The sequence below is a fragment of the Haliotis rufescens genome, unplaced genomic scaffold, assembly GCF_023055435.1.
Source record: "Haliotis rufescens isolate VD_foot unplaced genomic scaffold, xgHalRufe1.0.p SCAF_13, whole genome shotgun sequence".
Lineage (NCBI taxonomy): Eukaryota > Metazoa > Mollusca > Gastropoda > Lepetellida > Haliotidae > Haliotis > Haliotis rufescens.
In genome coordinates, this window is record NW_025963813.1 from 32,707,257 (window position 1) to 32,724,182 (window position 16,926).

The window sequence follows — 16,926 nt, forward strand, 5'->3', positions numbered from 1 at the left end:
ATTGTCACGAAAGGCGAGCGGAACTAGATGTTCAGCCGCCGTCAGAATCGAACGAGTCCTCTGATTGGCTGAAAATAAGACGTGCTCCAATTAAACAAATTAGCGCGAAATTTGAAGACGGTTATTTTGAGTACTTCAGAGGAGATGGTTTAGCAGCAGAATCTCCAAAAGAGATAATTAATTCTACGACTTCTAGTGTCAGGATTATCCAACTGATCGTCTGAGTTTATAAGTTTATCATTCAATTCTCAAATTTCTGACCATATATTACCGTGACTAAAAATCGGACGTATTGTTGTTCATGTTTGTATATAGATTTTAAGTTTTTATCAATATGTTTAAAGTAACCTTGTAGAGAACCTTCCTTGTCAACTGAGAGAATTTGTTGTCTGTAGTCCATGCTTCCGAATCGGCTCCGTGCTTTTCTTGACACTACCGAGAACATTTTAACATACTAGCTATAGATTTTAAGGCCATTGATTGAGCTTTATGACTTGCTTGGTGGACTAAATGTACTGATGTTAGCCTGATATTTGGCTAAAGAGCTACCCCTTGTTCATCTCGCCCTTCATGGTCGCCATCACAGTACGCGTAACAGAAACCATTCCGGATCCGTGTCCTTCTGCAGACCACCGATATTTTTTCAGCATTTACAATTTCCCAAAAAGATCACTGAAAAATTATTTTTTTACAATTATAACTTTTATTAGCGATAGCACTTTGCGACACATGATATAAAGGCATTCACCGAAAACCAAGTAAGATCTCTGAATCTAAACTATATTCCCCTGGACATTTTGTAAATATACTGAACAACAAAAGTTCCTGTGACATTGAATAAGATTAAATGCAAACTTATGTTTTTTACCAATTCTGAAACAATTTCGGTTTGCAACAGATAAAAGACTCTTGTAAGTGTTCAAATGGTTTAATTTGCCATACTGACTTCAGAAAATGCGTGATTACATAATAAAAACATGAACATGCCAAAATGTGAATTTACAAATCAATAGCGTGTGTCCACCTCTGGCTGCGATGCAAGCAACACATCTTCGTCTGATGGAATGGACCAGGCGTCGTACAAAGTCCTGCTGGAGCATGTTTCGAAGTTCACGTTGTTTTGTTGAAGAGAATCCTGAAGAAGTCGAGCAATATGAAGCCGGACGTTGTCATGTTAAAAGGAAATGCCTGGGCCATGACGACGCAAAAACGTTAGAACAACAGGGCCGATGATCTCGTCGCGGTAGCGCTGTCCATTGAGATTTCCCTCTACCACTATAATACGGGTCCTCTGTCTTGCTGTAATCCCATCCCCATACCATTCGATTGTTATACCTCGAACCTCGAGTGTAGTATATAATTATACCAAAGAAGCGCGAGTATATAATTATACCAAGGAATTCCGTGCGCTAGTCCTTCAGAGGACATTTTTTGTGCGACCAATAACATGAAAACTAGCGCAAAGATTATTTTCAAACGTGGTGAACACTTTCTATACCAATAGGAGTGGTGCAGTGCAAAGTTTGATTTTAAATATTTGGACTATCAGAAAAAATACATCTTTTCTTTACAGTTTTTGTGTTAAGATGTTTTTACTTAAACATTTGTGCGACATATAACTTGAAAACTATTGCATGGATTCTTTTCAAATTACAGGAACTATTTCTATACTATTAGGAGAGGTGCAGTGCAAATATGATAAGTATATTTTCTGAAAACTATAATTTCTATATGTTTTGGACATAGAATTTTTTTACTTCAACTACTGAATGGACTCATTTTCAAATCGAAGTACATCTTCTATACCAATGGGAGAGGTACAGTGCATAGTTTGACTTTAATAAGTGGATTTCCAGAGAAAATATGGTTTTTTTCACGTTTTGAATAGGGGGTGTCAGTGAGCACTGTTCACCGTTTGCCTTGTTTTGATTGACATTGTCCTTCATGTTTCCCTAAATATTTTCAGTCGGGTTCAGGCCCGGACTTTAGCTGGGCCATTCCAGGAGTGTAACATCATGCTCCTTAAACCATTCCCGAGAATGCTTCGCTCTGTTTTGTTTGGGATCATTGGTTTTCTGGAATACCCACCCTTCGCATTGCTATTGGAAAGAGATGTCCTTTAGAATATCAGCGTTCGTTGCACTGGCTTGTTTACCAAGGGAGACAACTCTGGTTATATTTTATTTGTGTGTGTGTGTGTGTGTGTGTGTGTGTGTGTGTGTGTGTGTGTGTGTGTGTGTGTCTGTGTCTGTGTCTGTGTGTCTGTGTGAGACGCCAGAGAATAATGAAAAGACTACCGCTATTACAATTCTATTCAGTTCGTTTTTTTCACACTCAATTTTAGCCAGTAACTAAATTATAGATCCACAGACGATAATTGAAATCGCTGCGGTTATGTATTGCTACAGTCGCATATAACGGTACTCCGTTAGTACATTGAACATTTAAAGCAACCCGCACTGATTTATGATCAAGCAAACATGCGTGTACAGAAAACTACGTTTATAACGAACATGCTTACTGACGGATATGACGAACTTATTTGTTTGTCCTGACCATTTGCTGTACATATTCTGTATATGCTTATAACGAACTACGGTTATAACGAACTAAAATTAGTGGTCCCTGTGAGTTCGTTATAACCGTAGTTTACTGTATGTATATTCAGACTGCAAACATGTTTCGATGATGAAAGCTTGTACGTCTTGTTCAAGCTCGTTACGCGACATGAAGAATTATGAAGAGACACATTCTTAGAGTTTGCACCAGCCAGGCGTCCAAGCGTTGCCATACTTCATGGGGTTGGACTGTGGATCGGGGTCGGGGAAGTTGGGGGGTACCATCTGCTTTCGGTACTCCAGAAGGCGAGACTTCAGCTTTGCAACAACGTCTGGTAGTTGGGAGGACAGGTCATGTCGCTCTGTGGGGTCCGCTGAAACGGATACAATCATTGGTGAGAGCTTGACTGGGTCAAGTGATCGACATCGTGAGCATCTAGCTACGCGAAGTAGTAGTAATTTGTATTGATTTGTGAACCTAGTTAATTTTGTAACATATGTGTTGATTGTATATCACTTGTTGTTTGTTTGTTGGCTTCGTAATTCAGGCCACATGGCCCCTAGTACATATTACATTAGGTCACGTGTCCAGAGTGTTATATCTCTGTCGACCTCATTTTAAATAATATATATATATATAAAGCTACCCACCGTAGTACATTAATATCACAGGATTTAAATAAATTTGCAAACGTAGTATTACCCTTATAATATTTCTGTAATGAGGTAAAAAATAAGTATTTCTCAAGTGAATTTATTTCTTACATACAATAAAGACATCGTATTCATCAATACCATATAGATCTGTATGAAGTATATTAATTTGGGTGATGATGTGATAATTAAATATGCACCTATTACATCAAATAACTGTGCTTTATCAGGGTCAAGGTCATAAATTATTTCTTCGTATATATCATCTTCAGTGTTGTTCATGGGACGGTGCCAGCCATCTTGTTGTCCAGGGTAACCAAGCAGCAGTTTGTAATTGCCCATCCTTAAAAAAAACACACAAAACATACAAACATACTGCAAGATATTTTGCATGGTTGCACAGTTGGGAGCTTAATTAATTGAAAAGGCGCATGCCTTACGTCTATTGTGGGGTCAAGTGACTTGAAGAAGGTAGTATCCTGATTGCGGACGACAGGTTTAAAAAATTAAGAAGCAGTTGACTTTATCATATGCTTAATTTTCAATTGAAAGCATTTTAAGTTATCTTAAAATATCATATTTATATAAAACAAAGAATTTATCGGAGCTTAGGCAGCACTAGAATACTTCTGTATGGTTATATTTTTAAAAAATAATTCAAATTCTAAATTTGTCATGTAAAAAGATGTTTTCGCATAATACACAACTGTTCATGGCTATGTCAGACATCTTATCTTTGAAAATCACCGACTTTCTCTTTTCGGCGCACATTTTCATTTCAAACATGGTAGGGATCATTTGGTTGTAAATTCATTTTTTACCCTAGCTTTGTACCAATTTATATTTACACAAGACTACCCTGCCATTTATTTTTACAAACTGCTGCAGGAATTAGTGCTGGTTAAATAGACATAACCGAATATAGTTCTTTCAATTTTCAATTACACAAAACACAAACTCGGCATACTTACCTTTGCCCTGATCTACTTACTTCCTGTGTTATATTTCAGTCTCTTACCTGATGCCAGCTTGGCCTTCTTTCGGTATAACAAGGTAGTCAAGATTGTAGATGAACTCTGTTCTCTTGGACGGGAGGCCATTCCTGATAGAGTCCCACTGATCTATCCCGTCTCTGTCGGTCACTGCATCACATAAACACACACTACCTTTACTGTGACAAGACGGATCAAACAAGGGGCAATAATCTTCATTGGTGGTCAATTTAATATGGACGATTGGATTGGAACGGTTCCGTCTGGATCTGGGGATGTAACATGTAGACATGTGAACTGACGCTAGATTCATGGCAGGACAACTTGTTAAAACAGACACTGCACATACCAACCTGTAAGTCCTGTTCAGAACTTGAATACTTATATAATTACTAGCAAGACTATTTTCTTTCATTAAGTATACACATACATTTTACACAGTATGTTATCACAATTACCCGGCGTTCCTCCGGCGGCGGAAACCAAAGTCGGTAGCCAGTCTACAGCGTGGATCATTCTAAACAGAAAGTAACGCTGATTATTTAAAAAGAGGCGTGAGGGAAAGTCACACTACATTCTCGTTTAAAGCATGACTTCAGAATCATGTAACGTATAAAAGTAAATGCGTATTTATATAACTATTTGACTCTCTGTTGGTTTAAGTGGACGCCATTACACATCTCAGTATGACATAGACCATTGTACAACACTCACACCGACCAGCAACATACATGACGCCAACCAGCAACATACATGACATCAACCAGCAACATGCATGACATCAACCAGCAACATGCATGACATCAATCAGCAACATACATGACATCAACCAGCAACATACATGACATCAACCAGCAATATACATGACGTCAACCAGCAACATAAATGACATCAACCAGCAACATGCATGACATCATCCAGCAACATGCATGACATCAACCAGCAGCATACTTGACATCAACCAGCAACATACATGACATCAACCAGCAACATACATGACGTCAACCAGAAACATAAATGACATCAACCAGCAACATGCATGACATCAACCAGCAACATGCATGACATCAACCAGCAACATGCATGACATCAACCAGCAGCATACTTGACATCAACCAGCAACATACATGACATCAACCAGCAACATACATGACGTCAACCAGCAACATAAATGAACCATTCTCTGCCAGCTAAATGTATGGGCAACACCAGAGACTGTCTTCAAGCATTGTACTAATGTAATTAAGATTCTAACCAGGGTCTTTAGCGTGACGAGCGAATGCAGTAACTAACAGGCTGTTTCCACAATTCAAGCTAAGAAATGGTATTCATGAGAGGTCACTTACCCATCATACGTGTAGCCCGTCTTCTGGAGTCCCGCCCCCGACATGAACGCCGTCACCCTCGTACCCCCCTCCCACAGAGAGTGCTTGCCTCCTCTCAGGGGCCAGTTGTTGCCGTGACTAAATATCTCCCCTCCGTTCTGCAACAACACGCTTTCAAGGTACATGTCAACACTTACAACTTAAAACACAATGTACAATATGTCATACAGTTTTTACAATATACCAACTGCAAATAATATAATATATATATATATATATATATATATATAGTCTACTCTGGAATATGGAGTATAAAGGGCTCGGGATCGTTGACTTGGTATCGTATCCGAATTGCGTAGATCGATTTTCATGATGTCAGTATCACTGGAGTGTCTGGTCCAGGCTCGATTATTTACAAACCGTCGTCATATATACTGCTGAGTGAGGCGTTAAACAACAATCTATGCTGGTCGTAAAGGATCCACTAAATGGATCGACGGGTCAAGCTCGGTGACTTTGTCATGTCATCGTACATGAGGTTGTGGGACGTTGCTCATGATATCAATCACTGTTTTTTTCTGATCTATGATAATGTACAGGCCACCATCATCTAGCTGGAATATTCAGGGTTCGGCGTTGAACAACAAACAAAGGTAGTCACGTACATCAGCTGTGAGCAGGAACAGTGTGTTGTCATACAGCCCTCTCTCCTTCAAGGCGTCAGTCACGTTCCCTATAGCTTCATCAAGGGCATTCACCATACCTGCAAAGTTGTAAATATCCTCATAATGATGACGCACGCTAACAATATACAAAGGCATTTGTCGTATCAACCTGAATCACTGCACCTGTTTGAACTAATATGAACTCTGAACGTCCATGATACAAGGTCATGTTAAATGAGTAGATATATGCAAATCAACATCTGATTGGTTCATGAGCAAGTCATCCAATCTGATTGGTTCATGAGCAAGTCATCCCATCTGATTGGTCCATGAGTAGGTATGTGCAAGTCATTACATCTGATTGGTCCAAGAGCATGTACAGTATATGCAAATCACCTCCAACATGTGTTTTCACTTTATCAGTTTTTTCACTTTAAAGGATCTGACTTCCTATCCTGTCTGTTCGACTGTATGTAATGCATGCCTCGTTATCCTCTGTTTGGTCGTCATCGCGAATCAGTTAAACTAATTGCGTACTATCATATCAGTATGTCTACTCAAAGTGTGTTGGATTTAAACGCCGCCTGAACATTATCTTTTGTTCATATCATAGTGCGCTAATCAATGGCAGGAAAGGTCAAGGTCACGCGGGTAGTCGGCGTCAACGTGATTGGTGAAACCTATCAGCTCGGGTATAGTGCTGTCACCAAGGGTCATAATCGTTATGAATCTGAGATTGGAATTAAACCATGACCAGGGAATCCTGGTACGTGTAAGGGACGTAACTGTACACAGGGAGATCCAACATCGTAGATCACAGGGCGACCCGAGAAGGCTTACATCAAGGTTATCATGCATTGGCTGGTCACATGTCTCAAGGGCGGTTAATACTCACCACTGAACACACGCCTTCCCTTATTCACAACATGTGGGAACCTATCTTCATATATCTTGGGGACCTGCAACATAGTGACGTTCAGATTATACTGATTGTGAACAAAATATGCATGCAGGTGGTAACATCTATTCATATAACAGGTGAATTACATCTAAACAATATGACAGGCGAATAACATCTATATAATATAGCATGTGAATATGATATACGTCCGTATATCATATAACAGGTGAATAGCATATGTATCATATAGCATTTGAAAAAAACCCATCAAAATTATCATTTGGCAGCTGATTAACACCAGTATCAGAAAATATGACAGCATTAATATCACATTATTCATATACATTTTCCAAGACACATATTTTGTACAAATAAAAAAGACTTGTATGGACATGTTTCATCTACACAAAGGAAAGTATACACTTGAAATTTGGATCTGCCCAAATAATTACAAACGTCATCAAAACCACATTAGGCTGAAAACATTCGTCGAAACACAACTATGATACCTGTTTCAAAGACATTACCGAATAACCATTTTTGTTTGTTATATTTGTAGCCTCCACCAAACATGTGTTTATAGTTTTTTTTGCCAGGCAGTTTATATAGGCACCAGATATTAAACTAGCTATGTTTATATGCAACGTGATCTGTATAAGGTGGTTGTTGGTACTATCGGGGTACTTTGTTCCACAGGACAGAGAATTTCCAGTTTGGGTAAACGTTGTAACTACTATGTCTCTTAGTAATAGGATAATCAAATATCGACTGCTAGATGGAACTACATCACAAAAGTGGAGCTAACAACAAGTAAATTGTGATCAATCGACATGAATCTTGCCATGACTGTTAGTTGGGCAGGTGGAGTGTCACGTGACAAGATGTTCCTGAACTGTTTCCTCTACAGCTCTTGTTGTACCATGCAATGTCTCACCTCTGTCGGGGCGTGAACGTTCTGGAAGGGCAGATACAGGAACAGTGGTTGGCTCTTGTCATGGGTGTTGATGACGTCAACGATCTTCTCTGTGAACACCCACTGGATCGTGAGGGGAAGCAGAAACAAGTGGTAGCATTAGTACAGATCGAACCCCCACTGACAGCAACATTTCAGTCTTTCTGTGGACAATACAAGGGGCCTGATATTGATCGGTAGAGGCCCCTTGTCTAACACCAAACACGTCTGGGTCAGAAGGAAAACAAAGTGAGAGAAGCGATTGACCCGTGAAGATCCAGGGTAGAACAGGTTTTCAGCAACCCATGCTTGCCGTTAAAGGCGACGATGCTTGTCGTAAAAGGCGACTAACGGGATCGGGATGGTCAGGCTCGTTGACGTGGTTGATGCATGCCATCGTATCCAAATTGCGTGGATCGATGCTCATGATGTCAATCACTGGATTGTCTGGTCCAGACTCGATTATTTACAGACCGCCGTTATATAGCTGGAATATTGGTGAAAGCGGCGTTACACAGCACACAAAAGAACAAATAAAACCAGCGCGATGTGACGTGCCACGTTGATAGACCCGATTAAGCACATTACTGATATTAGACTAAAGATAGATTTCACCCAGAATGACGTTTAGGTATCCTTGTATTTAACTTTCAAAGGTTAATGCAACATATGTAAACCAGTCTTACCGCTGAATATGTCCCTTGGTAATCCCATTCCGCTTCCTTATTGTTCCTGAAGTCTAAAAACCCGGCTGAAACACACACGTGACGATATGTGTAACCATGCAAATCTTTTGACTGGATCTTTTGATGGAAATAAACGTTTATTTTAGTTTTACCAGTTGGTTTGATAATTGATTTGATCGTCTAAAAGTCTAAAGTGCAATATCTACCGCATAGTGAAAGAAATAGTAGACTACACCAATGACTAGACAGACAAGTCAAGTGTGTATCTGGATCAAATGGGATTCAGGTGGTAGAAGCCCCGCCCCCTTTTCAGACACATTATGTGTCGACCTGTGTCAGTAATGTGGTTTGGTTTACTTCCTGACATGGGTAGAACGCATACCCCCATTGTGGATGGGTTTAGTGTTGTACTTACAAATATTATGCAAGTAATAGTCCTCCTTTGAATTATAGTAGCCGAAGAAAGTATCGAAGCCCCGGTATGTTGGTGTGCATCCCCACTCACAGAAACCCAGGTGCCATCTGGAGTGGACAATGTGTCATCCTGTATTCACATTTCGATGGATCTTCGAAGTATTTTGAATTATGTGGTTCGAAATTCTTGTGAGTATTCTTACTGAAGAAAACGAAGCAGTTTCAAAGTATACGATTAATCAGCGTTACGTTAACAATTGCTGTGTTCGTGATAATCAGTTTGGTTTGTCCCTTATTAACTGAATTCATTATGAGTGAGAGCCAATATAAGTATAGGATATAAACCGCCCCCGCGGGCTATCCGTGAAAATAATGCAGTCCGGCAAAGGAAAAGCCCGCGGACCGTAGGCCCATGGGCTTTTCCTGCACTGGAGTGCATTATTTTCACGGATAGCCATAGGAGAAGGTTAATCTCTGACTTATAAACCGACAGATATGAGGAAGATTTTTTGTTTACATGACATAACTTTAATTCTGAAATTTCAATTGTAGCAGTCGAAAGTTATCAGTCAAATGCGTACAGCTCGAACGCAACCGCTTCGCGTGATCGTGCATGTGGAGTGCATGCAGTGCGTGCTAGATGCTATGACTTGGGATCACGTGTGTTCAGCTGCAGTCAGTTTTGACGCAACTTGCACAATGAGGGGAGCGACGAAGACGGTCTTTTTATAACTGCGTCCTCTTTCTATGGTGAGTACAATGCTGCTGTCGATAATACATATTAATTTAGGCATGAAACAAGATCTAGAACTTGAAGCAGTGCCTTGATTGTCAATGGGAACGGAACAATACGATAGTCGTTTACGTTGTGAATTTTCAATTTTGTTTACTGTTCTGCAAATGAATGTGCCATTGAAACCAGTTTTTAACATATTAATTTTAATTTCAGGGTACCGAAGTGAAGCTGTGTGGTCGTACAAGCGTACATCTGATCAACAGAAGTCGGCAGTGTCTGCAATTATCTGTGGTGCCGATCCGAAACGGAGATGCGTGACTATTTCTGACAAGTCGGAAAAACTAACGCCTACACAGTCGCCAGTAACTCCAGATGAGCCAACCAGAAGTGGACGTCCTATTGTTTTCAATGTCCACATCGCGTAGACTTCTGTAAACATTTCATGAAATAAACGTTGATGAAAAAACTTTATTTTTTTTCAAAATGCCAGAGGGGTCTTCTGTAGAAAATCCCGTGGGCAGAGGGATCTTCTGTAGAAAACCCTGTGGGCAGAGCGATTTTCGGAGAAAAGAACAACCTGTTGTAGTAATGGAAATGCATCACTGGAGGTTTATAAACAGTAATATTTGAGCCTGTGAGGGGGAAGACATTTACCACTTTTTCGTAACTGACAGACCAAGCCCCTCCTCCCCCCCCCCCCCCCCTCTCCCCCCCCCCCCCCCCCCAAATTATCACTGATTGCTTAATGAGTAAAGAATGAGACATATGGATACATGTCTTCAATATAAGATTCAGGAAAAGTCAAGCATTCCTTATCATTCCTTGCCAAAGTCATTCTGTACTTGTTTGACGTGATTGTTGAGGTGTTAAGATTGTGTACTCACTTGCCAACCATGTGTGTGGCGTAGCCGAGTTTCTTCAGCTCCTGTGGGAGGATGGTGTAGTTGAGGGGCAGGCAGACTGATTGTTTAGCTCCAATGACTTGATGCTGGAAAGGGAGGTTACTCTTACCATATGTCAACTGTCTCGTATATTCTCTTCCGTTTCGTTCGTTTGCCATCAGTGACAGTAAATCTAGCCCAAACCTCAGTTGTATCTCGTGGGGATAGGGATGGGGATTGGAAGGGGCAGAGTCAGGGATGGGTGTGACACCATGTGTATCGTGTTATATGATCTGAACTAACGTGAGGAGGCTCATGTCAACTATCACGCCAACTATCATGGTTTCGTTCGTGCTAAATCTGCCCCAAACCTTGGTTGTGTCTCATAGGGATAGGGACTGGTACTGGGTAGAGTTAGGGAATCGCTGTGTATCATGTTAATGGATCTGAACTCACCTGCCGTGAATCACTGTCATATCAACTGTCATGTCAACTATCACAGCTCAGAAGACATCCTGTATACTACATGCAAACACGGTCATGGTGTCTGCCACAACTTACTTCCCCACCATGTGAGTTGCGTATCCTAACTTCTTCAGCTCTTGGGGTAGAAGTGTGTAATTTAGTGGGAAACACACAGCCTGATTATGACCTATCACTTCGTACTGCAATGGGAGATAACTCTCAGTGATCCAGGTCAGATGACGTCTCGTGTGTGACGTTTTATAACGTTGTTGGTAAAGCTCATATCTATATTTATCTATTCATAATAGCTACCAAGATTTTAACGATTCTAGTTTTATCATAAAATGCATAACAAATGTAACTAGAAAAAAATATTATTAAAGAATACATTCATAAAAAACTAACCCAAAACAGTAACCAAGCTTCATTTAAAATTCAATAGTGTGTGTGTATGTGTGTGTGTGTGAGTGTGGGTGTGGGTGTGTGGGTGTGTGAGTGTGTGAGTGTGTGAGTGAGTGAGTGAGTGAGAGATTTAGAGTCGAGATTAGATATTTTTCAGCTACCAGGTATTTTGTATTTAAACCTATGAGTCTGAAGTTTATTTTGTTGCATCAATGTACTTTTTTCTGGCAAATTCGTTTTTTTCAGCACAATAAGGCATAATTATTTTGGTTCAAGAATGTTCTGGGACAATTTATTTTTTTCGATAAAAATCCAGGACCCGCCACCCTTCCCAGAATATCAAATACCTAACAGCTCGGTCAATGCCTTGGTTGAAACCAATTAGTGGCAGAGCTGTATGCTACCGGTTGAGGGAGCACAATACCCATCTCCATGTCCAGTGATACGCCCGATCTAACTTCCACGACACCATCTAGCACCTCTAGCATAGTGTAGACAGCATCTGGGGTTCAGAAGACAAGACTTGGACAGTATACTGTTCACAGATGAGTCCAGGTTTCAGCTGGACAGCTCTGATGGTGGTGCAAGGATCTACAGGCATCAAGGAGAACGTTCTAGCGACGCTTGCGTTACTCAACGTCGTTGGTTTAGGGGTAGAAGTGTAATGGTATGGGTAACACCACAACTCTTGGGTGAACACAACTCACCATTGGTCATGGAAATTTGAATGGCGCACCCAACCAGGACAACATCGTTCAAGATCATGTTCTCCCCTTGGTTCAAATGCAAGGAGGTAATTATAACGTCACATTGTTGCGTGGCAATGCCCGCCAACATGTTCCACGTGTTGTATCAGACTGTTGGAGGCAGCATAACATTGCAGTACTGCCATGTCAGGCTATTCTCCTGACCTCTCCCCGAGGCTGTTTGCAATCATTTGGTGTTCTCATTACTCCGCTACTGCCTCGCCTGTGTGGTGGATGCACCTGATATTGACATTGTTCATTGAGTCGTTACCCTCACCTGGGTATGGGTTTTGTTAACGAACATGTTATGATAAAACATTGATCAGACGGATTATCATATCTTATAACATTTACATCACTTCATATGAAGCACGGTTCCTTTCTTCTGCTCGTATATAATATTTAAATATATTTTTGATATATAATAGAATATTGTATAACTTTATACTACAGATACTTCGTTAACGAAAATTATAAGTGCCTGCATTAAATAGTGTTAAGATCACTCAAATATGTCGGTTTCAACTCTATCCAGGCTCGGATGGTCAAGTTGCCTCCCTTGGTTATGACATGATCATCTGGTCGGTGGTTCGAATTACTAATACATGCCAAGGAGGATGTAAGTATTTTAAATCCTTTTGAGCTTTCCATCTCTCCATTGTGATCACCAAAGTGATAAACGTCTAGGACCTGCATCACTTCAGGGGACGGTCGGGTAGCCTTGTGGTTTAAGCATTCGCTCGTCACGCCGAAGACCCGGGTTCGATTCCCCACATGGGCACAATGTGTGAAGCCCATTTCTGGTGTCCCCCGCCGTGATATTGCTGGAATATTGCTAAAAGCGGCGTAAAACCATACTCATTCACTCACTTACCTGAAGACCAGATTTGAAGGGAAAAACCGCAGACATAAATGCACTTCGGGAGCTGAAACATACGGACACTCTTCATGTGCAGTGAGTTTGTTATGGATGACAATCACTGTCACAATCAGCGTTTGTAAAGCATCGTTTGAACACTATTCCACTTACTTTTACCCGCCAGTATATGTGGAGTTAAACATGTTACATTGAATGAACTGTTTCAATATTCTTGTGAAATAGACGTTGAATGACACTCACGGACTGCACAGCGGCTGTACATAGTTCCTGTCCAGTATCACACCATCTCGCGCCATTTTGTCCATAATAGGTGTCAGCATGTCACGGTTCCGGAAGCCAACATCATTCCAGCCTGCAACAACCAACATCTTCTGACGGACCTCTGTGTTTGATAGCTGTACATGTATACTAAAACGCCAGTTGCTTTTATGTTACCCTGGTTTGTAAAAACAACAAGATGAAAACTGAGACTTTGATAGTTAAAATATTATATTTCGTCATATCATATGTCTACCGAAACAGATTCCATTGGGCCTTCAAGACACAATAGCAGTGAAAATTATATGAATGGATCACTGAAAATCTGTGATGACACGAAGTGTTCGCGCAAGGGGCAAAGATGTTCTGCCCGACTGGCAGCACCCGCCACTAACACTGGCTGAAGAAAATAGCAGTTTTTTTGCTTGAACCTGCACTACAGTCATCCTGTCATATGAGGGACAAGGGTGGTCCAGTCGTCTGGGGCACCGCAATTCACTGTGGAGTCCCTTCGACATCCCAGACTCCTATGACTGTTGGTTCGAATCCCTGTTCGCCCCGATAATGTTTTTAGTTTTGTCAGCACCATACCCATGCTCGTGGGTTTCACCAAAGTGGTAAACGCCTGAGACATGCATCACTTCGTGCTTTCCTCCCATATGAAGCTGACACGCTGTTATAAAGGTAATACGGCCCAAAGCGGAGTTAATTCCCTTACTCGCTCCTGTTATACGATGACGGCTTAAGGTTACTAAATAATGTTGTCCTACGATGATATCCTGGGTATAAAATATAAATAGGAAAACATATTGGACCCCTTAGTGAATTCCACAATCAATGACAGCATTGGGTCCTACATCAATAAGGGACCCGTGAAGATCCGGGGTAGAATAGGTCTTCAGCAACCAATGCATGCCGTAAAAGGCGACTAACGACAACGGGCGGTCTGGCTCGCTGACTTGGTTGATGCATGTGCTCGTATCCCAATTGCGTGGATCGCTCATGATGTCAATCAATGGATTGTCTGGTTCAGACTCGATAGTTTACAGACCGCCTTCATATAGCTGGAATATTGGTGAGTGCGGCGTTAAACAACAAACAAACAGACAAACATCAATGAGGTGAATCAGGATGGTTTCCCTGGACATTTGCCCTCCAAAGACCTACAGGTGGAGATAGCACCATGACGTCACAAACAGATAATACGGGGGAAGAAATAGCACATATCACCAACAGTGTACTTAAACAGACACTGGCTAAGGTTACTGAACCGGTGCACTTTAAGACTGCCAACAGACAAACGCAACCTCTGTCCGCCATGTGCCGTCCTAACACAGGTCAGTGTCACGACCTCTGTCCTCTGTCGTCTGTCCTAATGGTCCGACAAACACTGTAGGCGTGTTTCTCATTGCTTACTTCAAGCGCTGCATCAGTCTCATTTTGAGGTTAATACTGACTGGGGTATTTTCAGAACGGCAATATATCCTGTACTATTGACAATTGCTCCAAGATCTGGATACGGCCTGGCCACATATGCGTGGCTGCAATGGGTCACGAATAGTTAAAATGCTGCCCACAACGGTGTAAATCACAACTCAATTACCCAATTCCCCCAATCAAGCCACTGGTTCGGCCGTTAAGACTGTTAACTGACCAAATCTATTAGCTATTACGTCGTGTAGAACTACGTCAATCTGATAACTCAACATACACTGTAGGGCAAAATAAAGTATACATTTGACCATTGGATATCACTAAAAGATTCCAAACATTAACAAACGTTAGGCTGAAAACTGGCCGAAAAACTTCAAAAGTGAGGTCCAAAATACCTGTATCAAAAACATCAACATTTGGTTCATTCTTAGACACCAACGTTTGCCTGGCAGTTTATCTTGTGTTTCGAGATATTCGAAGATACAGTTACAACTAACCCATTAGAAAAAGGTTTATCTTTCATAGACTTTACCTAGATCATCTGCGACGATGAATACAATATTGGGTCGCTGTGCGAGAACACCGCCGATGAAGGCGAAGAGTAGGGCTGCTACTGTTGTCGACATCATAGTAACTTCGCCTTCAGCATCCCGTCTCAACTACAATATGTCTGGAAACGTTTTCACAATATCTGGGGACTTGATATGGTGTTATCGGGGCAGACAGTGATATTATCAAGTGTAAGTGCAGGCTACAAATCACGTGATATAGGGACGGTGACAACCTTGACAAGTGTGAAATCGGCAGAGATACCACGCCATATTAACATGGTTCAAAGGGGGTATTTAGGTCGGTGTTACACGTTTATTTTTCCTGTCGTATGCAGCAACTCTTCTACAATTACCCAATCTAATATATTAATTTATAAGGGCTTGGTTTGTTCTTTAACACCGCACTCAGCAATATTCCAGCTGTATGACGGCGGTCTGTAAATAATCGAATCTGGACCAGACAATCTAGTCATTAATATCATGAGCACCGATGCACGCAATTAGGATACGATGACATGCATCAAGTCAGCGAGACTGACCACCCGATCCCGTTAGTCGCCTTTTACGATAAGCATGGGTTGCTGAAGACCTAATCTACCCCGGATCTTCACGGGTATATTTATATATTAAATTGGGTAATTTAAGACGTGACGACATGAACGACAGACATGTTGTGGTGATGTTGCAATATTGAAACATGATTTCTGCAACAAGATCAATTGACCTTTAGGCCAAAATGGCAAAATAGAGATATACTAAATAGAGTATACAATGGTTATAACGAACTCAAAGGGGCCACTAATTTTAGTTCGTTAAAACCGTAGTTCGTTATAAACATATATGTCACACGTGGCAAGGTTGTCACCGTGCCTATATCACGTGATTTGTAGCCTGCACTTGCACTTGATCATATCACTGTCTGCCCCGATAACACCATATCAAGTCCCCAGATATTGTGAAAACGCTTCCAGACATATTGTAGTTGAGACGGGATGCGAAGTCACTATGATGTCGACAGTAGTAGCAGCCCTACTCTTCGCCTTCATTGGCGGCGTTCTCGCACAGCGACCCAATATTGTATGCATCGTTACGGATGATCTAGGTAAAGTCTATGAAAGATAAACCCTTTTCTAATGGGTTAGTTGTAACTGTATCTTCGACTATCTCGAAACACAAGATAAACTGCCAGGCAAACGAAAGTATACACCCATCTTTGTTGGTGTCTAAGAATGAACCAAATGTTGATGTATTTGATACGGGTATTTAGACCTCACGTTTGGAGTTTTTCGGCCAGTTTTCAGACTAAACGTTTGTTAATGTTTGGAATCTTTTGGTGATATCCAATGTTCAAGTGTATACTTTATTTTGCCCTACAGTGTATGTTGAGTTATCAGATTGACGTAGTTCTACACGACGTAATAGCTAA

The 16,926-nt window shown here is 41.1% G+C and overlaps 1 protein-coding gene across 1 annotated transcript; it reads right to left on the minus strand.

The window, feature by feature from the left end:
• Positions 1–1,964: 1,964 nt before the first annotated feature.
• On the minus strand, positions 1,965–15,637 carry LOC124118182 (arylsulfatase B-like). The gene is made up of 14 exons (XM_046480290.2): positions 15,482–15,637; positions 13,498–13,609; positions 13,252–13,303; positions 10,768–10,871; positions 9,149–9,255; positions 8,734–8,798; positions 8,030–8,131; positions 7,090–7,153; positions 6,195–6,292; positions 5,551–5,687; positions 4,663–4,721; positions 4,231–4,354; positions 3,413–3,555; positions 1,965–2,932 (listed from the first exon to the last, which is right to left on the minus strand). The coding sequence occupies exons 1-14, from the start codon at positions 15,576–15,578 to the stop codon at positions 2,754–2,756; spliced, it is 1,443 nt and encodes a 480-aa protein (XP_046336246.2). The 5' UTR covers positions 15,579–15,637; the 3' UTR covers positions 1,965–2,753.
• Positions 15,638–16,926: the final 1,289 nt, after the last annotated feature.

What these genes read in the sequence shown, in the direction of transcription:
- LOC124118182 (XM_046480290.2), bottom strand. Translation starts at nt 15,578, where the DNA reads ATGATGTCGACAACAGTAGCAGCCCTACTCTTCGCCTTCATCGGCGGT. An exon ending in CTATTACTTGCATAATATTT is followed by an intron (nt 8,799 to 9,148) that starts GTAAGTACAACA and finishes TGTGTGTTTCAG; the next exon opens with CCGGGTTTTTAGACTTCAGG. An exon ending in ACGTTCACGCCCCGACAGAG is followed by an intron (nt 7,154 to 8,029) that starts GTGAGACATTGC and finishes ACTATGTTGCAG; the next exon opens with GTCCCCAAGATATATGAAGA.